At 53.7% G+C, this 21,892-nt stretch overlaps 2 protein-coding genes across 3 annotated transcripts in view; one reads left to right on the top strand and one right to left on the bottom strand.

Annotated features, from left to right (window-relative positions):
* The window catches only part of TTYH2 (tweety family member 2), a 38,345-nt gene extending 20,105 nt beyond the window's left edge, over positions 1-18,240 (bottom strand). For both annotated transcript variants that reach the window (XM_049769519.1, XM_049769529.1), the window contains exons 1-3: positions 18,111-18,240; positions 13,602-13,774; positions 5,017-5,128 (exon numbers count right to left, since the gene is read on the bottom strand). In XM_049769519.1, coding sequence (XP_049625476.1) covers positions 5,017-5,128; positions 13,602-13,774; positions 18,111-18,239 — 414 coding nt within the window. In that variant the 5' untranslated portion in view covers position 18,240. The remainder of the gene's footprint in view (positions 1-5,016; positions 5,129-13,601; positions 13,775-18,110) is intronic.
* Positions 1-21,892, top strand: part of FADS6 (fatty acid desaturase 6) — a 1,183,177-nt gene that overhangs the window by 956,749 nt on the left and 204,536 nt on the right. The gene's annotated exons all lie outside the window — the stretch shown is intronic.

Genomic DNA, 21,892 nt, shown 5'->3' with positions numbered 1-21,892 from the left:
AAGCAGATTTCTGAGTGCAGAGCCAGGAGTAACCCCTGAGCACCACTCGGTGTGGCCCCAAAAGCCAATAAATTATTAGTATTAAAATACTCTTTGGGGGGCCATGCTCAGCAACACTCAGGGATTACTCCTGGCTCTGTACTCAGAAATTACTCCTGTTTTTGTTTTTTTGTTTGTTTGTTTTTTTTTTGTTTTTGGGCCACACCAGCGGCGCTCAGGGGTTACTCCTGGCTGTCTGCTCAGAAATAGTTCCCGGCAGGCTCGGGGACTATATGGTACGCCGGGATTCGAACCAACCACCTTAGGTCCTGGGTCAGCTGCTTGCAAGGCAAACACACCGCTGTGCTATCTCTCCCGCCCCAGAAATTACTCCTGGCAGGCTCACAGGACCCTATGGGAGGCTGGGGATTGAAACTCACTCAGCTGTGTGCAAGGCAAAAGCCCTACTTACTGTGCTATCACTCTGGCCCCAAGCCCTCCAGATTGTTGTCTCATCTGCAAGCAGCAGACGCAGCATGAGGCAATGAGGCCATGAGTTTGACCCTGACTCTAAGCTATCCCTACCTGAGTGCCACCATAATCCCTGATCCCACAAACCAGAGCCTGTGACCCGCCATGTCAGCAAAGGGACAGTAGCAGTGGGTCCTTCAGAGACACTTTGGAGGCCAGGAGACCTCCATTTCATTCCTCAAGCAAGGAATGAAAGGACAGGCGGGGGGCCGTGTCTGTGGCCTCTCGGCCCTTGGTGCCCACTGCCACCTCTCCCGATGCCTGACAAGAGAGAAAGGCTTTGTTTGGGGGCTGCCAGTGCACGATGCATCCTAAACTGGGGACATGGAACAATGGGCCCTTGAACTCACATTCTCTCTCTCTCTCTCTCTCTCTCTCTCTCTCTCTCTCTCTCTCTCTCTCTCTCTCTCTCTCTCTCTCTCCTCTCTCTTTTCTCTCTCTCTCTCTCTCTCTCTCTCTCTCTCTCTCTCTCTCTCACACACACACACACACACACACACACACACACACACACACACACACACACTCTGCTTCCCTCCTCAGGGAAGAGTGGAAAAGATGTTTACTAAGGAGAGGAAGAGGAAGAGAATGCCCACTGCTTGCTCAGGTCCTCATCTAGACTTTGGTCTGTTCTGCCAGGCAGAGGGAAAGGCTCTACTCTACGGGCCTGGGATTGGGAAGAGCCCATGGGAGCAGTTGTCTAGTTCAAGATAAAGAGGCATTTTCTTGGGGCCGAAGAGATAGCACAATGGTAGGGCTACCAATGGCCTTGTGCATGGCTGACCTGGGACGGACCCCAGTTCAATTCCCGGCATCCTATATGGTCCCCGGAGCTTGCCAGGAGCAATTTCTGAGTGCAGAGCCAGGAGGAATCCGAGTGTTGCCGAGTATGGCCCCCCCAAAAAAGAGGCATTTTGTTTTGGGGCTGGAATGGTGGTATATTTCTGGCATGCATCTAACCCGAGTTTAATCCCTGGCATCACATAAGGTCCCTTGAACCCCTCCAGGAATAATCCTGAGTGGAATCAGGTGTTTGGGTCACACCAAAGCAGTGCTAAGGTGCTACTCCTAGCTCTGTGCTCAGGGGTCACTCCTGGGGAGGATCATAAAGGGGTACCAAAAATTGAACTGGACTCAGCATCATGCAAGGCAAGCACCTTCCCTTCTGTATTGTCTCACTACCATAAAGGTAGAAGTTGTACTTTATGAAAGCCAAACTCCCTCTTCCTTATTCATCTCAACATTCTCTTGGGGCATTTTTGCCTAGCTTTTATTTGGGGGGCAGGATGGACACCACATCTGGTGATGTTCAGGATTTACTTCTGGCTCTAAACTCACTCCTGGCAGTGCTTGGGTGACCATAGTGATGCCAGGGATTGAACTGGGTTAGCTGCATTCAAGGCAAATGCCCACCCTGCAGTGTTATCACTAGAGCCCTAAAGGAGAGGGCGTTTGCCTTGCAGATGGCTGACCTGGATTCAATCCCCAGCATCCTATATGGTCTCCTGAGCTGCTGTGGCCCCAAAACTCAAATCCAAAATCAAACAAAAGCCCTCAATAAACAAAACTAAAAAACCAAATCATACTCCTTGCTGTCCTATCACTTTGGCCCCTCTTTCCCAGTTCTAAAACTGGCCTTGGTTTTCTTTTCTTTTCTTTTCTTTTTTCTTTTTTTTTCTTTTTTTGTTTTTGGATCACACCGGCAGTGCTCAGGGGTTACTCCTGGCTCTATGCTCAGAAATCGCTCCTGGCAGGCTCGGGGGACCATATGGGAGGCTGGGATTCAAACCACCGTCCTTCTGCACTCGAGGCAAACGCCTTACTTCCATGCTATCTCTCCAGCCCTGGCCTTGGTTTTCAAACACTGGGGTGCTCACCTAGGAAGAGACTTTCCCAAATGTTCAGATTTAGGGTCCCTGAAACCCCTGAGATATAGGTCAGGAGCCCTGAGCAGGTAAAAGCTGAATTTTGCATGAGGCACCCCAGGAAGAAGGGATCTGCCGCACCCCATGCCCAGCCTCACCTGCCCTATTGAACTGGGTCGAGCGAGTTCTAAGCCCTCCACTCGGGCAGCTGATTAGATAACAGGCCAAACGCTGAAGCTCACATCTGTGTGGCACCAGGAGTCCCTGGCTCCAGGGGACAGAATGACCTTCTTTGTTCTGTGGGGCTCTATTTTCCCAATGTTTGTGGCTGGTTCTGCTTTCCGGTTTTGTTCCTGGTTCTTAGAATCGGGCTAAGGATTAAGCAGTATCGTAACAGAGAGATTTTTCTTTCTTTTCTTTTCCTGCAACTCCTAGTGGTGCTAAGGGGCTTAGTCCTACTTCTACACTCAGGAATCATTCCTGGCAGACTTGGAGGACCATATGGGATACTGGGGATCAAACCTGGGTTGATCAAACTTGCATGTAAGGCAAAACACCCGACTCACTGTACTATAACTCTGGCCCCTCTTTTATTTATTTATTTTTTTGGATTTTGAGCCACACCCGGTGATGCTCAGGGGTTACTCCTGGCTATGCACTCAGAAATTGTTCCTGGCTTGGGGGAACCATATGGGGCACCAGAGATTAAACAGTGCTCCATCCTAGGTTAGCTGGTGCAAGGCAAACGCCCTACTGCTGCGCCCACGCTCTGGCCCCTTATTTGTTTATTTATTTATTTTGGTTTGGGGCCGTCCCCAGTGGTGCTCAGGGCTAAGTCTTGGCTCTGTCCACAGGTATCACTCCAGGAGGTGTGCTCGGGGACTATATATAAAGCCGGAGATTGAATCCAGGTCTGCAATATGCAAGGCAAGTGCTCTCCTTGTTGTACTATTGCTCCGGCCCAAGGTAGAACTATTCTGAGAAAAGTTTTCTTTATGGACTTGGTCACATGTAGCAGCATCACAAGGGGCAAAGTAAGTCAAAGTGAAGCCAGTGACCTCAGATCATCCCACACTTCCTTTTTCAGTGTCTGAGATCCAATAGTTTCACAGAGAAGCAACATTGTTCAAGGGCCAGGGGGAAAGGTCAGTGGGTAGGGTGCTTGCCTTGCATCCAGGTTCTAACGCTGCCACCCCGTATGTTCTCTGAGTGATCCCTGAATGCAGAACCAGGTAAGCCTTGGCCACCACCTCCAAGTGCAGCCCCCCAAAAGCTCCAATGTTAAGTGATAACTTGAGAAGCAAATCCTGTTCTATCAAAGAGCAAAGTGACAGCAAGAACCCAGTGCCACTCAGGGGTTACTCCAGAAATCGCTCCTGGCTCCGGGAACCATATGAAATGCCGGGGATCCAACCCAGGTCCATCCTGGGTCAGTCGCTTGCAAGGCAAATGCCCTAACTGTGCTATCAATCTGGCCCCTAAGGTGCTTGTCTTGATGACATATGGTCTCCTGAGTATTACCGGATACAACTCTGGAGGCCTGGACAGTACTGGGAGGACCCTAGAATTCCCACACAGTTGCAGGATGCGGAGTCCAAGCAGCATTGCATCCCCTTTCTTCTTCTTTTTTTTTGGTTTTTGGGCCACACCCATTTGACGCTCAGGGGTTACTCCTGGCTATGCGCTCAGAAGTCGCTCCTGGCTTGGGGGACCATATGGGACGCCGGGGGATCGAACCGCGGTCCATCCTAGGCTAGCGCAGGCAAGGCAGGCACCTTACCTTTAGCGCCACCGCCCGGCCCTCATCCCCTTTCTTCATTTGGGGACCACATCCAGCAGTGCTCAGGGATCACTCCTGGAGGGGTGGGGAAACATCTGGGGTGCAGGTGCTCAAACCCAGATCGACACAGGTGTGCAAGACAGTGCCTTACCAGCTCAATTATCTCATCCCTCCAACCCCTAATTTTAGGAATTCTAGCCCCATTGCATGGATTTGGGTGGTTGCTGGGTCCCCTCCTGGGACGGTTCCACCTAACAGACCGTTAATTTAACCTCACTCCTGGCCCTTCACCCCGGGGTTTCAGATCCCTCTAAGACCTGCTTTGGGGTCCCTGCTGCTCTTCTAGGGCCCAGGCATACAGGCACCCACCAACGCTCAAACCCACCTCTTGGGCAAAGCCAAGCCCAGAGCTATCTCTTCTTGGGGGAAATCAGCTGGGGTGTGAGAGGCTCCCCCAGAAGAGGCTGGAGGGGTTGCAGCTTCACGGAAGCTGGGGTCCCTGCAATGTCTTTTCCAAGGCGAATTCAAAGGTCAAGAGGCATCAGGGTAGGACAGACATGTGTCCAGAACTAAGGGTTCCATGAGAAAGCCCGACTCTCCTACACCCCACAATCCTCCATACACAACTCAGGCAAGTGGAAAATCTCAGGGTGGGAAGCATGTTCAGGGACCCCCTAGACACAGGGAGAGCTTCATTCTCCAAGAGATAGGCAGGATCCAGACCCTTGGCACCCAGACTTCCCTTTTGGCCTGGGCAGCATAAATCACTCCCTCACTCCCAGCTAGGCCTGTGGTGGACCCTGGCGCCAGCCTCCCTGACCCCCACAGCACCCATCCAGCCTGCTGCCACTCCAGTCTTACCAGATCATCGATGCCGGAAAAGGTGTGGTTCGCGCTCTCCAGGGAGTGGGTCATCTGGGACACCCCATCATTGGTCTCGCTGTTGCCATAGAAACCGACGCCCACCGCAGCGCTAGGAGCAAACCAAACCAAGTCAGAGCTGAGTGTTTGGTTGTTTGGTTTTGTTTTTGGTGCTCAAGGCTTACTCCTGGCTCTGTGTTCATAATTCATTCGTGGGTCTGTACTCAGGGATCACTCCTGGCAGTGCTCAGTGCTGGGGACTAAATTTGAGTTGGTCGCTTGCAGAACAAGTTCCTTCAGCCCTGAACTATTTTTCCCCATGGCTCACAAACAGCACGGGGTCACCTGCAGTGATGATCCCATTGCTCCTTAGCAGCCAGCGACACAGGGCTGCTTCAGGGACTCGCTCTGTGTGTGTGTGTGTGTGTGTGTGTGTGTGTGTGTGTGGTAAGTGTGGGAGGCAGGACGATCAGGCTGGGGCCCCACAGAGCCTCTTTACCACCCTGTGTTTCCCCATGCTCCCCTATCTCAGTCCCCTTCACCCCATCTTCAGTCTGTACCAGAAGAGTCGGTCACAAGGACCCATTTCTGAGTTCATGAATCTCTCTAGGCAGCTTGCACAGAAGGCTTCACTTCCCTTTTCAGCACCAAGTGCCAAGAACCCACAGTCCGAAAGTCCCGAATCCCATCCATGCACCATTTGGGGGTGCCTGGGCTTCATCCGAGTTTTGCTGATGGTGGATAAAATCCTAACAACTGGGCTGGTGAGATAGCATGGAGATAGAGCATTTGCCTTGCATGCAGAAGTATGGTGGTTCAAATCCTGGCATCCCATATGGTCCCCCAAGCCTGCCAGGAGTGATTTCTGAGCGTAGAGCCAGGAGTAACCCCTGAACGCTGCTGGGTGTGACCCCCCCCAAAAAAAATCCTGACAACTTCCCAGAGGGATATACTGCGGGGAGGGGGCTTTCCTTGCACACAGCTGTCCTGAATTTGATCCCCAGCACCCCAGAAGGTTCCCCAAGCACCCCCAGGAGTGATTCCTTCCCAGAGTCAGGAGTAAGCCCTCCTCAAACCCTCCTTCCCACAGATAACAGGTTTTTTTGGGGGGGGGGCTTGAATGAGAGGCTTGGGCCTGGGGGTGAGGTATGAAGGGAGGGAGATAGGCAGATGGGAGAGAGCAGGCTGGAGTCCAGGGTCAGTCTGTCTCTGTCTAAGCTGACCAACTTTTTTGGGAGCAAGGTAGGTATGTGGGGGAAGGGGGTCCAACCTTGCACCAGTGTGAAGGTAGAGATGTCTTCTGCTTGGGGGTTCAGTTACTGAGTTGGGGGTTCAGTTTGAGGAGGGGTGTGCTTAGCTCCACACCTCTGCCATTTCCCCGGGTGACTGAGACAGATGGTGTCCTTTAAGGCCCAGTGACACGGAACGTGTCTCCCTTGCAACCTGCCTTCCTTCCCCGAGGCTGCCTGACCTAATAGAAAGTTCCAGTCCGTAGCCCGAATGTCACATTGAGCTAAACTGAACCAACTCCCTAAACCCCATCCTACTGTCCTGGGGGCAGCTCCCCTACCCCACGTCTCCAGTGCACCCCAGATTCAAGTGACCTCCAAACCCTCAGTTGCCCCTTTCTATCTGCTAGTTCTACCCCCAATGGTTCCACGTGACACTATAATGTGGCCTCTGGGTCAACTGGGGTTCAATCCCCAGCATCCCATATGATCCCCCAAGTATTGCCAGGAGTAACCCCTGAGCACTGCTGTGTGTGGCCTGAAAAATCAAACAAACAATAACCCCAGGGGCCGAAGAGATAGCACAGCGATAGGGCATTTGCCTTGCATGTAGCCGACCCAGGACAGACCTGGGCTCGATTCCCACCATCCCATATGGTCCCCAGAGCCAGGAGTAACCCCTGAGCACTGCCATATGTGGCCCCAAACTCAAAGACAAACAAACATAAAAACAAAAAATAAAAAAGCCAAAAATGGGCCCGGAGAGATAGCACAGTGGCGTTTGCCTTGCAAGCAGCCGATCCAGGACCAAAGGTGGTTGGTTCGAATCCCGGTGTCCCATATGGTCCCCCGTGCCTGCCAGGAGCTATTTCTGAGCAGACAGCCAGGAGTAACCCCTGAGCACCGCCGGGTGTGACCCAAAAACCAAAAAAAAAAAAAAAAAAAGCCAAATATGGTGCTGGAGTGGTAGCACAGCACAGCAAGGAGAGCATTTGCCTTGCATGCAGCTGACCCAAGTTTGATCCCCCAGCATACCATAGGGCCCCCTGAGTACCACCAGGAGTTATTCCTGAGCACAGAGTCAGGAGTAACCCCTGAGCATTGCCAGGTATGGTCCCCAAACAAACAGACAAACAAACAAACAAAGAACCCAAAACCAAACATGTTTTCTGCATGCAGGGCTGGCTCTGATCATTCTTCTTTTCTTTTTTTTTTTTCTTCTTTTCTTTTTTTTTTTTTTTTTTGGTTTTTGGGTCACACCTGGCAGCGCTCAGGGGTTACTCCTGGCTCTACGCTCAGAAATTGCTCCTGGCAGGCTCAGGGGACCATATGGGACACTGGGATTCGAACCACTGACCTTCTGCATGCAAGGCAAATGCTCTAACTCCATGCTATCTCTCCGGCCCAAAAGGTAATTTTTCCCAAGCAAGGCTCTGACCATTCTTGTCCTGGCCTGGACCTCATGACCCGCATGCACTTTGGGATTTATGCAGTAAATTTTTGCAGTTCTTCCCAATAGCACTGAGTGCATTTCTGCTTCACTTGAGCCAAAAGCAGGACATTTGCTACTTCTTGAAGAGTCTGACACGCTGGGTTCAGTCCAACATTCCAACCGAGGCGCATCATCTTGGCTCTCGTCCAGGTCATCTGATCTCTGTGACCCCTGGCAAGAGTTGTTTGCTTGCTGGACTCTCACTACACTCCACGCAGCCTTCTGAATTTTGTTTTTGATTTTATCTACACCCAGCTGTGCTCAGGACACACTCCATGCTCTGTGCTCAGGAACCACTCCAGGTTATGCTCGGGGGATCCTATGGGCCTGCTGGGGACCGAACCTGGGTTGGCTGTGTGCAACGCTAGAACATTTCCTTCCTAATTGTTTTCCTCCCAAACATTAATTTGGGGTGTGTGTGAAATAAATGCACTTTTTATTTTTGGCCACCACAGCAGTGCTCAGGGGTTATTCCTGGCTCTCTGCTCATCTGCTCTCTGCCTGGTCGGCTCAGGGGAGCATATGGGATGTTGGGGATTTAACCTGGGTCAGCTATGTACAAAGCAAACACCCTCCCTGCTCCAGCCCTGATGCACTTTCTGTGATTTGATTTTGCTTTGGGGTCACACCCAGAGACGCTCAGGGGTTACTTGGGCTCTGTGCTCAGAAATTGCTCCTGGCAGGCTCAGTGGAACCGTATGGGATGCCGGGGATCGAACTCAGGTCTATTCTAGATCTGCAACAAGCAAAGCAAAAGCCCTACTGTGCTACCATTCCAGCCCCTGATATATACTTCTTTTTTTTTTAATATGATGCATACTTTTTTGTTGTTGTTTGGGGTCACCCTTGACAATGGTCAGGTCTTATTTCTGACCACTGGCAGGCTCAGGGGTCCATCTAGGGTACTGGAGATCAAATGTGGGTCAGCCATGTGTAAGGCTAGAGCCCTCCCTGCTGTACTGTCCACCCAGCACTGCATCCTGGGATGAACCCATGATGTCTGTACACACAGGTGGACAAGCCCTGGAGCTTGGGGCCCCTCTGCATTGTGAATCAAAATCCTTTGGGTTCAGCCAAGACCCACTTAACTTCACCCCCATCTGCTCAGGGACCCCCAGAGAGGATCTGACTGAAGGAGCAGCTGAAAACGTCATCCTTGGAGCATGCAGTCGTGCCAGGTCCTACCCTTGGGAACTTGATTAAAACAAGTTTCAGTTTGCTCATACTCGCGCCCTTTGAACTCCGCGAGACCAACTTTCTTCCCAGGAACCTGGGTGAGATCTAGCACTTGCTGGGGACTCAGTGCCATTCTCCTTTCCTGCCCCCCTGGGGGAAGGAGAAGTGGGGGTACCCATTTTGGGGGTCCTCCCCATCCCAGGAAGGTGTGCTGGACTGTCCAGGCCACGCATGTTAGTCCTGGCTCACTCCCGGTGTCCCCAATGCTGCCTGGGTCACATGAGCAATTTTACTGGAGTGGAGCCCACACCAAAGGACTTGAGGTTCACTCTCACTGCGATGTGGATAACACTGGCCTTTCTCCCCCTCTGAAGTTGCTGAGACCCCAAACGGGAGCACACAGCATCATTTTATGAAGCTTTCTCAGGAATCCGGTTCCCCCTTTATCCTGTGGGGTGAATTTTTTTGCCGGGTTCATATAATAAGGTCCTAACACAGTGTCCCCTGCTCCCACTCCTACCCCAAACTCATCTCTTCCTGAAGCTTGTTTCTTTTCTTTTATTTTATTTTTTTTTGGTTTTTGGGCCACACCCGGCAGTGCTCAGGGGTCACTCCCGGCTGTCTGCTCAGAAATAGCTCCTGGCAGGCACGTGGCAGGGACCATGTGGGACACCGGGATTTGAACCAACCACCTTTGGTCCTGGATCGGCTGCTTGCAAGGCAAACGCCGCTGTGCTATCTCTCTGGGCCCCCTGAAGCTTGTTTCAACTTGACTCTGACTTGTTACCAAGCTCAGTTCCAGCCAGGCAACCCTTGAGCACAATGCCTGCCCCCCCCCCAGCCAAGACAAGCCCCCCACTTTCTGGACCCCTTTTCTCTGCTCCCAGAGGCCTTGAGGGGAGCCGTCTCTCTCCTTTCTCAGCGCTGATCGTTCCTTTAGAGGATCCCAGATCCACGACACTCCCCCCCCCAGTTCCTTTTCTGGGGGGAGGCCACACCTGGCAGCACTCAGGGTTTACTCCTGGCTCTGTGCTCAGAAATCACACCTGGCAGGCTTGGGGGGCCACATGGGATGACGGGGAAACAAACCTAGGTCCATCTGTGCAAGGCAAATGCCCTACCTCTGTACTATCACTCCGGCTTCAACCCCCAGTGCTTCTCAGACACCCCCTTAAAAGTGCTGCCCCTTAGGCATGTTAAATGAGCCTTGAACTCAACCTCTGTGACTCAGCTGACACTGTCCTCCAGGTCTTTGTAGGCATCTGGGGACCCAGCCAGGAGGAACCTGCTTCTCCTCCCTCCCAGCAAACCTGTCCTAGCTTGTCCTGAGGCTGCTCCTCCCCTTGATCTCAGAAGCCAGGGGGATACTCACACCTGTCAGCAGCTGTCCCACCCCCCATAGAGGGCTCCATGAAGGGGGGTGTTAAGTGGCTGCAGTCCCCCTCAACCCAGGAATCAGCACTGGAAGCAGCGGGCAGATGAGATGGGGGCAAGCGGAGTGTTTACCCCCCTACCCTGACATCACTGAGGTCCCCTTTTTCTAGTGCCTCTTCCTGGTCAGGGGTGGAGTTCTGCAGTCTATGAACCCCCCCTCTTACCTTCCAGCTCCTCACATTTTCATGCTCACATCCCCCTTGTATCTAATTACACCTCTAGTCAGACCTGACATGTCAAGTCTGGTTGGGAGATTCTTGCTATACCAGCCATGCCCCTCTCCAATGAAGGGGGGGACCCCCAATAGCCTCAGAACCTCCTTAGGGGTGGAGTCCAGCCTCTCTGCCTTCATTTTGCTTGTTTTTGTTTTGTTTTGGTTTTTGGGTAACATCTGGCTGTGCTCAGGGGCCATTCCTGGCTCCACGCTCAGAAATTGCTCCTGGCAGGCATGGGGAACCATATGGGTTGCTGGGATTTGAACCACTATCCTTCTGCATGAAAGGCAAACGCCTTACCTCCATGCTATCTCTCTGGCTTTGTTTTGTTTTTGAGTCACACCTGGCAGCGCTCAAGGGTTACTCCTGGCTCTACGGTCAGCAATCACTCCCGGCAGTCTGGGAGACCATATGGGATGTCGGGATTCAATCCACCGTCCTTCTGCATGCAAGGCAAATGCTATCTCTCTGGCCCTGCCTCTCTGTCTTCTTAGATGGCACTTTGACCCACCCCTGGCTGAACTAACCCAGGGTCTCCCCTCATTCCCCTCTGATTCAGCCTCACAGCCTCAGCCCCTGCATTCCTGCCAAACACCCCAATTCCCTCTGCCTGGAAATACCTTCCTAGTTTTTTTTCTCCTTGGGGGAGGAGGGGAGGTTGGGTTTTGGGCCCACACCCAGCTGCACTCAGGAGTCATTCTTGGCTCTGTGCTCAGAAATCCCTCCTAGCAGGCTCAGGGGACCATATGAGATGCTGGGAATTGAACCTGGGTCTGTACCGGGTCGGCCACGTTGTAAGCTAATACCCTACTGCTATGCTATCAATTCAGCCCCCTTCCCTAGGTTTTTGTTTCAAGGGTGCATAAGAGGGGGGAGGGGAGAGGGAGAGGGAGAGAGAGAGAGAGAGAGAGAGAGAGAGAGAGAGAGAGAGAGAGAGAGAGAGAGAATGATAGAGAGTGAGAGAATGTGTGTGTGTGTGAGAGAGAAAGAGAAAGAGCGTGAGAGAGAGTATACAGGAAGTAAGGCATCAATGTGTGGCTGACTGGGTGGGCCTCATTCTATCCCTGGCATTGCATATGATCCCCTGAGCATACCCAGGAGTGACAGATCCTTGAGCACTGCCAGGGATCACTTCTGAACAGAGTTAGGAAACAACCCCGCATCACCATCACCATGAACCTCTGGGTGTGGCCCCCACACTCCCTAAATAAAATTTAAGTTTAGGGAAATGTTTCAAGCAGTAGAGCATATATCTGGCACGTGCGAGGCCTGGAGTACAATGCCTTGCGCTGAATATACCGGTGGACACTATTTGGTGTGAGCCCCTTCCCACCCCTCAGTCCCATAGACAGTCTGTTCAAGCACCGGATCAACATGTCCACCATGCTGAGCCATGCATCATGGGAAAGGGCCCCCTGAGACCCCTTGGGTGCGGTCCCTATTCTAAAAAAAATCTGGGTTCACCAGCAAGAGATCCCTAGTTTCTTCAACAGATTGGGGCCCACCTGATCCTGACATCTGCATTTCTCGTAAGCAGGTCCCAGCCTGCCCACCATGTAGCTCCACCCACTGCAAGTCTCCCAAACAAGCATGGACCCCAACCACTCACATTACCTTGCCCACGCTCACAGCCTGCACCCCTTACTCTTTTTTTTTTGTTTGTTTCTGGGCCACACCCAGTGACGCTCAGGGGTTACTCATGGCTATGCGCTCGGAAGTTGCTCCTGGCTTGGGGGTCCATATAGGTCGTCGGGGGATGGAATCTCGGTCTGTCCTAGGCTAGCGCTGGCAAGGCAGGCACCTTACCTCTAGCGCCAACCCCTGAACTCCTTACTCTAAGATGCTGTTTTTTGGGGCCAGAGTGATTAGCACAGCGGAAGGGCTTTTGCCTTGCACGTGGCCAACACGTGATTGATCCCAGTTCAATTCCCAGCATCCCATATGGTTCCCCGAGCCTGCCAGGAGTGATTTCTGAGCACATTTAGGAATAACCCCTGAGCGCTACCGGGTGTGACCCCCAAACAAACAAACAATCAAAAACAAATAAACAGGGGCTGGAGAGATAGCATAGAGGTTGTGCGTTTCCCTTGCATGCAGAAGGACGTTGGTTTGAATCTCGGCATCCCATATGGTCCTCTGAGCCTGCCAGGTGTGATCCAAAAATCAAAAACAAACAAACAAACAAACAAGATGCTATTTCTTTCCTGCACTTAACATTCTATCCACTGCAGCTACCCTGGCTTTGTGCTCCCCACTCAGGCTACAGGGGTTGAGGGTAACCTGCAGCAGAATTTCTTTGCTCCCTAGGACCCCTCCTAGCCACTCTCTGAAGTCACTTTTAATCCTCCAACTGAAGTGCTCAGGATGGAACCTGGGACCTCAGGCAGCTTGTGGATTCATGGCAAATGCTCTGCCAGGTCCACTGGGCCCTGTCCACCTCCTGCTGAAATGCCTAGTAACTCAAATTCTCTAGGCCCAGGACACTCAGCCATGAGTGAGCACCCCCTGGCGGGTCTCACAAATATCTGGGAATGGGGCAAGGGTGAGGGCAGGTGGGGTGGGGGAGTGTGAGGACCTCCCCAACATACTCTGTTATCCAGGGCTCTGTGGACAACATTCGGGGATACTGAAAATACCTGAAGTAGATCCTTACTCTTTCTGACCCTGGGGGGGGGGGTTTCACAATGTGGATCATTCTTCCAGAACTTCCTGGGGGGCTCAGTCACACTCGGTCAGCACCCCAAACCTGCAAGGCCCACGGCTTAGAAAGACAGAGACCGTTGTATGCATCTAGGGGACAGGAACCCCCTCCCACTCTGAGAGCTGGTCCAGGAGAATGTGGTCCAATGTGGTCCAATGTGGGTAGGGTTTGGGGGGTACAGATAAGCTGGGATGACAAGGGGTATCACATTTATGGGGTTAAGCCATCACCAGTGATGCCAGGTTCACACAATCTCACCTCCCATGCCCTGTGTCTGCCTTGCCCCCTTGCACCCAGACAATCCCCACAATCCCCAAGACCAGGCTAGGGACACTCACCAGCACCCCAACCCGGCCACCACGGCCGTCCAGGTGACACTGCAGGACTCATGTCGTTTGGTCGTCAGCGTCCGGCCGGGCCGGCGGCAACTCTGGCAGATGAGGTAGGTAGCCAGGAAGATGAGGTTCAAGCCCAGACCCACTGCGACCACCAGGGCGAGGAACAGCAGCGACTGGAGGGGTACAGGGGGGAAGTCTGAAGTCAGCCATGGGAAACCGGAGCGGCCAGACCTAGAGCGAGTTGTGGTGGGCTAGGGCATGGCCTCTGCTCCGGTATCCCCCATTTCTCCTGTTCCACACTCAAGTGCAAACCTAGGGTGGTGGAGCAAGAGTTGTGGGAGAGATGGGGCAATTCCTAGCCTGAACCCCCCACCCCACAGGAAGATACAGATGAGGACCCAGCCACTGGAAGTTGCTCAGACATGCAGGTGCTGAGGCCCACAGAGGGGCATGCACAAGGTCACAGCCCCGAGCACCCACAGAGCAAACGTCCGGGAAACTGAGGGGGCTTGGGCGGAGCCAGGAAGGGCCTTGGAGTGGGGGTCCATCCGGAAACAGGAAGCCAGCGCCTTGGTGGGCGAAGGGACACACATCCTCAGGGGGATGGGACACACATACCAGGTGTCTACTTCCAAAGTCTTTTTTTTTTTGGTTTTGGGCCACACCCAGCGGTGCTCAGGGGTGACTCCTGGCTGTCTGCTCAGAAATAGCTCCTGGCAGGCACGGGGGACCATATGGGACACCGGGATTCGAACGAACCACCTTTGGTCCTGGATCGGCTGCTTGCAAGGCAAACGCCGCTGTGCTATCTCTCCGGACCCCACTTCCGAAGTCTTAAAGGGATGTGCCCCTGGCTGCTGGGGGCATCATCAAAGCCCTAGATTTTGGAGCTGACCTGGGAGGAAACTCGAAGCCCCTTTCTGGACCCCCAAATCATGATATTATCGAGGGCAATGAATGGCCTCAGGGAGCTGAGCCTGGCTCCAAGCAGACCTTCCCACATGTCCCCCTTCCCTCAGGTACCTCAGTGCTCTGGTGGACATTTGGGGTACCTGCAAGCTGGGGAGGAGCCAGGATCTCTCTTACTTAAGGGGGGACCGAGCCTCAGGAGAGCCCTTGGAAACTAGAGGTGGAGGCCAGGTCTGGCATTTTTGGGGTACAGAGTCTCTCACAATGAGCTTGGCTAAAGAGGGCAGGAAGTGGCTCAGGGCAGGTGGGGGCAGTGACTGGGACCCCCATAGGGTGTCTGAGTTCCTCAATCTGAAAAAGACCAGTTTTCTCAGGAGCCCCCCAACATGATGTGAATGCCAGCTCTGTTCTGGTCTCTGTGCTAAAAAGCCAGGGATCCCCTGGCTGGTCACCCCAAGACCCAATGACCCAGAGAGGGAAGGGTCCCAGAGATACATTTTCACACAACCTCATCCCCCAACAAAGATCCAGCCCCAGTGGAACCCAAGCTCAGCATGAGGAGGAGGAGAAGGGGAGGAAGAAGAGGTGGCTGGGATTGGTGATGGTACAACGTGGCCAAAGCCATCTGCCCACATGGGTATCTCCTGGGTCAGACCTGGCCTGCAGTCCCCGTTGGGCACCTGGCTGAGCCACAAGGACACATGGATGCACACCAAGGAGATGTGGGAAGGTCCGTGGAGAACAGGAAGAAATGCCAAAAGGGTTCAAGGCGAATACTAAAGAGGGCATTGGGAGAGGGCTGTGGGGAAACATGGGAGGGGGTGTAGGGGCATTGGAACTTCAGAGACCACTGTGGGGGATGCCCAGAGACACTGTGGCGAAGGGAAAATCCACCAGGCGGAAGTGGGGAGCACTCAGTGTGTGGGATACCCCCACAGGGACCCAACTGGACCCCACTCTCTTCACACTGGCTCCAGACTGAAACTAGCACGCTCCCTGCCTTTGAGGGACATCACCACATCCCTGATGGAGGGAGAGGTGGGAGAGGAGGAAGAGAAAGACAGGAGAGGGGGAAGGGAAGGGAAGGTTAGAGGGCTCAGAGGCTGCCCCCCATCCTGCTGCTTTTCCTCTCTGCAGATCCTTGTTTTCCCTGATCCTGACTACAAACCTCACCCGCAACCCCCAAATAATGCCTGGGTGGGACCCCAGCCTGAAGGCTCAGTTACTTGGACCTCATCAGATAGAACTGAGGGAGGGACCATTTGCCCCCCATCATCGGTGCCTCCTGGGGGGCCCTGCAGCTAGCACCACCCGCCTGTGCCCCCAAACCCCAGGTTACCCCTCAGCCGTAAGTTAGGGCTCATGCTTAGCCTGACTCTCCCACAGACACTCAGCAAACAGCTCTAGACCCTCAGAAGCTCTGTGGTTGGCTGTGCAGTGCCAGAGGGACCCTGAATGGGAGGGGGCAATCGAGGCCCATTTGGTCACGGGAAAATGCCAGCAGGGCAGGGGCCCCCACAACACAACCACTGGAGACTTGAGAATGAGCCCCAGGGGGTGTGGCCAGCAGAGGAGTGGCACCCTGGGGCAGGGAAGTGGAACACCACCAGACTATCTGGTGATCCTGACTGGGGCTTCTTCCTGGTCCTCGGCTCCTCCATACCCAGGGCTGGGCCCCGCCTGGTGGCCCTCCCTTGGAAGCTACCCTGAGCTTTGGGGGTCCTGGACCCCACTGTCTCTGCTCCGACAGACAGACAGACAGACACACAGACAGACAGACACACAGACACAAGCTCTGGGCAGGGGCCCATGAATCACACTCACACACACACACCCAATTTCTGCTCTGACAGACAGACCAGACAGACACACATACACACACACACACACACACACACACACACACACACACACACCACACACACGCTCTGGCAGGGGCCTATGAATCACCCAAGTTAGCAGCTGAAGCTACACTATATTGACAGTGCCTGTGCCAAGGGCCAAGGGCCCGCCAGGAGAAACATAGAGGGGCTTGTTTTCTAGGACTTTGGTCACACTGGGTCCCCAACAGGACCCAACTCTGTGTGGAGGAACCTTGGAACTTGGGGGCCCAGACTTAGCCCACCCAAGCCCAGCGCTCGCTCACCCAATCGGGCTTCCTGCTTCAGTGACTGACAGCATGTGGCGTCCCGCCTCTACCAGGACAGGGGACAGCTAGAGAGCCCCTGGCCAAACTTCAGGGAAACTGACTGACGGAAATAGGAGTCACCTCAAATAACAGTCCGCAGTCCAGACTGACAGTCAGGCAGCCGGACTTCCTCCCTGGCCCTCCAGTCCTCTCCGCACACAGGCTTCAGAGGCCTAGATGGGCGTGGGCCCTGCAGCCAGGAGGGTGCCTTGGGGTACCTGGATGCTCCCAGCCCTGAGGACTACGGCTGGGTCCCATAGAAGGACCGGCTAGGGAACCCCATTCCAGGCTCAGATGAGACACTGGACAGCCTGCAAGGGAGACAGGTGCCATCTTGGGCAGGAGGGTGGGGGCCTGGCCTTCCGTCCTTCCCCCAGGCTCTGCATTCAGCAAGACACACACAGGCAAGAACTCGTGCACAAACACACACGTATACACAGCACACACGCATAAAATGCACACAACCACACAAGCAAACACACACACACTCAAGCAAGCACACATACAAATGTATACATCCACACAATCAAAAACACAAGTACACACGATACAAATGCACACATCCACGGAAGTACACGTCCACACTTAAGCACAAACACCCAGGCATGCAACACATACGCACAATCACACAAGCTCACGCTCACACATATGCAAGTCAAACACACAGGGATGCAATATACATGTACAAACACACAAGTGCATGCACACGCAAACACACATGCCAAAGTGGAAGCACACACACACACACACACACACACACACACACACACACACACACAAAACTGTCTCTGAAATCATATCCGCCGCCCCCTTTCACTCTCTCGAGGGAGAGCGGAAGAGTCTCCCGGGTCGCTGCCCCGCGGCCTCCTCCTCCTCCTGCCGGGCCAGGGCATCCATGCCCTCGGCAGGGTCTAGGAAACTCGGAGGAGCCCGGGAGCCCTCCACCCCAGGCGCCCCCAAAGCGCACGCACCCCAAGCCTGGCCCAGCAGGCCGGAAGGAGAAGCTGAGCCCAGGAGCCGGCAGAGCCCGCTGGCGGCAGGGACCAAAGTCCGTCTGGGGAGAAAGGGAGGAGGCTGCTGGAGCCGGAGCCGGAGCCGGACCTGGGACTCCAAAACTTGTGTCTCCCCGGGGAGAGCGCGCGCGTCCTGCGAGGGTGCCAGGAGTTTTGGGGGGGGGGGGTCGGACAGACAGACGGACAAACGGACAGACGGACGGACAGACGGACAAACGGATGGACGGACAGACAGACGGACAAACGGACGGACAGACGGACAAACGGATGGACGGACAGACAGACGGACAAACGGACGGACAGACGGACAAACGGATGGACGGACAGACGGGACAAACGGACGGACAGACAGACGGACGGACAGATACACAGGCTTTCAGGGTCCACGGCTCTACCTACCTCCTGGTAACTCTCATCGCGGGGCCGGAACGCGCCGTCCACCGGCTGCAGGCGCAGGTCCAGGCGCGGGACGCGGTGCAGCCACAGCACCCACCAGGGCGCCACGTACTCCGCGTGCGCCGCGGGCATGGCTCGGCCCCGACTGAGCCAGCGAGCGCCACCCGCTCGGGCCCCGCCCGGGTGGCCACGCCCACGCCCCGCCCAGCGGAGGCGGCCACGCCCCGACGGCTCGGGACACGCCCGCCCAGGAAACGCGCCTTCCTTCCAGCAAAGGCCTAGCCCCGCCCCGTTTAGCAAAATTCTGCTCCGATTCGTCCCTTCCCGCTGAGGTCCCGCCCCGCCCCGCGTAGCCCCGCCCTGTTTTAGCACAGCTTCAACTCCGATTGGTCCCGTCTCTCTTAGTCCCGCCCCGTCCACAAAGTCTCGCCCCGCCCATAGCCCCCCGTCTGTTTAGCAAAGCTCTAACTCCGATTCGTCCTTCCTCGCCTAGGTCCCGCCCCTAGCCCCGCCTGATTAGCAAAGGTCCAGCTCCGATTCGTTCTTCCCCGCCTAGGTCCCGCCCCCTAAGCAAAGACCCCGCCCATCCTTCTTAGGCTCCGCCCCGCTCCTCGCCCCTCCCTGGCCTGGCCTGGCCTGGCCTAGGCTTTAACTTTTTTGGTTTTTGTTTGTTTTTGATATTTTTGTTTGTCTCCCTTTTAGGCCACACCCTGAGATGTTCAGGTTTTTTTTTTCCTGACTCTATGCTCAGGGATCATTCCTGGGGATGCTCAGAGAGCCGTAGGTGCAATGCCTGGTTCTGCATGAAAGTCAAACTCACAAACCGCTGTACTTGGCTTGCTGCCCCTCCATCTCAATTTTACTTTTCCATCTCAATTTTTGTTCAACTTTTTTTGTTGTTGCTTTTGGGCCACACCCAGCAGTGTTCAGGAACCCCTCCTGATGGGCCTCGGGAGACCATATGGGATACCAGGGATCAAATCTAGGTTGGCAACAGCATGTACTACCTCTGTACTACCTCTCTCTGTACTACCTCTGTTTTTCCTTTTTTTAAATGCTCTTTCCTCCATTTTATTAAAACATAATTGCTTGCTACACAACAGCATGCCAAATCTCTTGAGTACTGGCCTCTGGCCTTTGTGCTCATCACTTATTTTCAAGCAAGGACAGAGCTGAGTGCATAAATAAGGTGCAGGGTCATGGAGCAGAGAGACTAGAGCTCTCAACGGCCTTCAGAGACTGGGCCTTCTATGGCAGCTATTGCCCTCTGTGTCACTTCCCCCGCTCTGTTCAGTCTGTCACTGCCTCTCCTCTGGTGAACCTCGCCAAAGGGGCTGGAGTCAGGACAAGGTTCTGGCCTGGAGCCCAGCCATCTGCCTGGACTGGGGATAGAGAGAGGCTAGGTCTGAGTTTCTTCTTTCTGGAGGGCTTCCTGGCAGAAAGGGCCTCTGAGCTGTCCAGAGGGAAGGAGGGAAATCGGGTGCTGAGGGACTCTAGAACTACCTTCAAGGCCCTGAGCTGTTGATCAGAGAAAACAGAGAAACACAGTAACCTTGTTCCCTTTCCTACCATTCACCAAACTGCCAGCCACTGTTCTGGGACACAGCAGATGCCAATCAGACAGTGCTTCTGAGGCCTTTGGAGAAAAGTGGAAACCGAACAGAGTTCCAGTGCTAGAAATTAGGGCAAGGGTGTGGGGGTGTGGTAGGAGACGATAAGAGGCTGCCAGACCCTGGACTGGGGAGTCAGGGGTGCCACTGATGCTGGATGGATCCCAAGGTTTCTGGCTTGAGGAAATAGCCTGTAAACATGTATGGATGTAAGATGGGACACATCACCTCCCCCCTTTTCAAACATTTCTGCCCTGGGGCTGGCAAGTCGAGATGAGGATCAGCTTTCTGCTAGTGGGTAAAGGGGTACAAAAACAGGGTCCTTCCCAGAAGAACATTTACTGGTGTCTAAGTTCAGAACAGTGAGGCGCTGGCAGGCAGGTTTGCCAGCAGACCTTGTGGGCCACAGCCTCCCTCCAATCTGCTAAGGAAACATCTTTTTGTCATGAGCTGAGGTGGATGGAGAAGAGATATGGGGCAGGAATTTTCAGAAAAAGTGACACTGAGCAAAATCAGATAGGGGGCGATGAGGAAGGGGGAGCCCCTGGAAATCCAGCAGGTGCCAGCCTGAATGAGGGTAGCACTGAAGGACACAAAAGGGCATAGAGGCTACTGGGGGGCCATAAGGTGTGTAGGGGTGCTGGGATGTTTCCTTATGGTTTGTTTTGTTTTGGCTACACCTGGTGTTAATCAGGAGTTGCTCATTGCTCATTCCTGGCAGTGCTCAGAGATATAGGATGTTGTGGATCAAATCCAAGTTGGTCACGTGCAAGGCAAATGCCCTATCCACTGTGCTATGGCTCCAGCCCTTTAGTAGCTTTTTGTTTTATCCCCATACCCAGCCGTGCTGAGAATTATTCCTGGCTGTTTTAGGGAACCCTTTGGAAAGTAGTGGATTGAACCCGGGTCAGTCACAGTGAAGCAAATAGCTTCCCCACTGCACTCTTTTTTTTTTTTTTTTTTTTTTTTTTTGGTTTTTGGGTCACACCCGGTGGTGCTCAGGGGTTTCTCCTGGCTGTCTGCTCAGAAATAGCTCCTGGCAGGTACGGGGGACCATATGGGACACCGGGATTCGAACCAACCACCCTTGGTCCTGGATCGGCTCCTTGCAAGGCAAACACCACTGTGCTATCTCTCTGGGCCCCCCATTGCACTCTTGTCCTGGCCCCTTAAGTTGTTTTTCCAAAGATAAATATCTGGGGCTAAAGCAAAAGTAATGGGAGGGGTGGCTGCCTTTCTCCAGGCTGACCTAGGTTTAGTTCCTGGCATCCCAGAGCCCAAGAATGATTTCTGAGCACAGAGCCAGGAGTAAGCACTGAGCACTGCTGGGTGTGGCCCCCAAACAAACAAATCAAAAACATAAAATACTTCAATTAAAAAGAGATGGCGGGGGCCGGGCGGTGGCGCTGGAGGTAAGGTGCCTGCCTTGCCTGCGCTAGCCTAGGATGGACCGCGGTTCGATCCCCCGGCGTCCCATATGGTCCCCCAAGAAGCCAGGAGCAACTTCTGAGCGCATAGCCAGGAGTAACCCCTGAGCGTCACAGGGTGTGGCCCAAAAAAAAACCAAAAAAAAAAAAAAAAAAAGAGATGGTATTTTGTTTGTTTGTTTGTTTTTGGGCCACACCTGGCGACATTCGGGTTACTCCTGGCTGTGTGCTCAGAAATTGCTCCTGGCTTGAGGGACCATACGGGGATCGAACTGCGTTCTGTTCTAGGTCAACGCGTGCAAGGCAAACACCCTACTGCTTGTGCCACCGCTCTGGTCCCAAGAAAGAAATATTTTTAGGCCAAAGGTTTTTCCTTTCTTTTTCTTTTTCTTTTGGTTTTTGGGCCACACCCGGCGATGCTCAGGGGTTACTCCTGGCTGTCTGCTCAGAAATAGCTCCTGGCAGGCACGGGGGACCATATGGGACACTGGGATTCAAACCAACCACCTTTGGTCCTGGATCAGCTGCTTGTAAGGCAAATGCTGTGCTATCTCTCTGGGCCCAGGTTTTTCCTTTCTATTTTCCTCAAATTTTGCTATGCCTCTGCAAACAACAACTGCCAAACACACCTTTTTTTTTTTATTGTATTATTATTGGTTTTTGGATCACACCCAACATTCAGAGGTTACTCCTGGCTCTGCTCTCAGAAATCACTCCTGGCAGACACAGGGGACCATAAGGGATACTG

The sequence above is a fragment of the Suncus etruscus genome, chromosome 1 (assembly GCF_024139225.1).
Source record: "Suncus etruscus isolate mSunEtr1 chromosome 1, mSunEtr1.pri.cur, whole genome shotgun sequence".
Taxonomy (NCBI): Eukaryota; Metazoa; Chordata; class Mammalia; order Eulipotyphla; family Soricidae; genus Suncus; species Suncus etruscus.
This window is presented reverse-complemented; position numbering and strand designations above follow the sequence as displayed.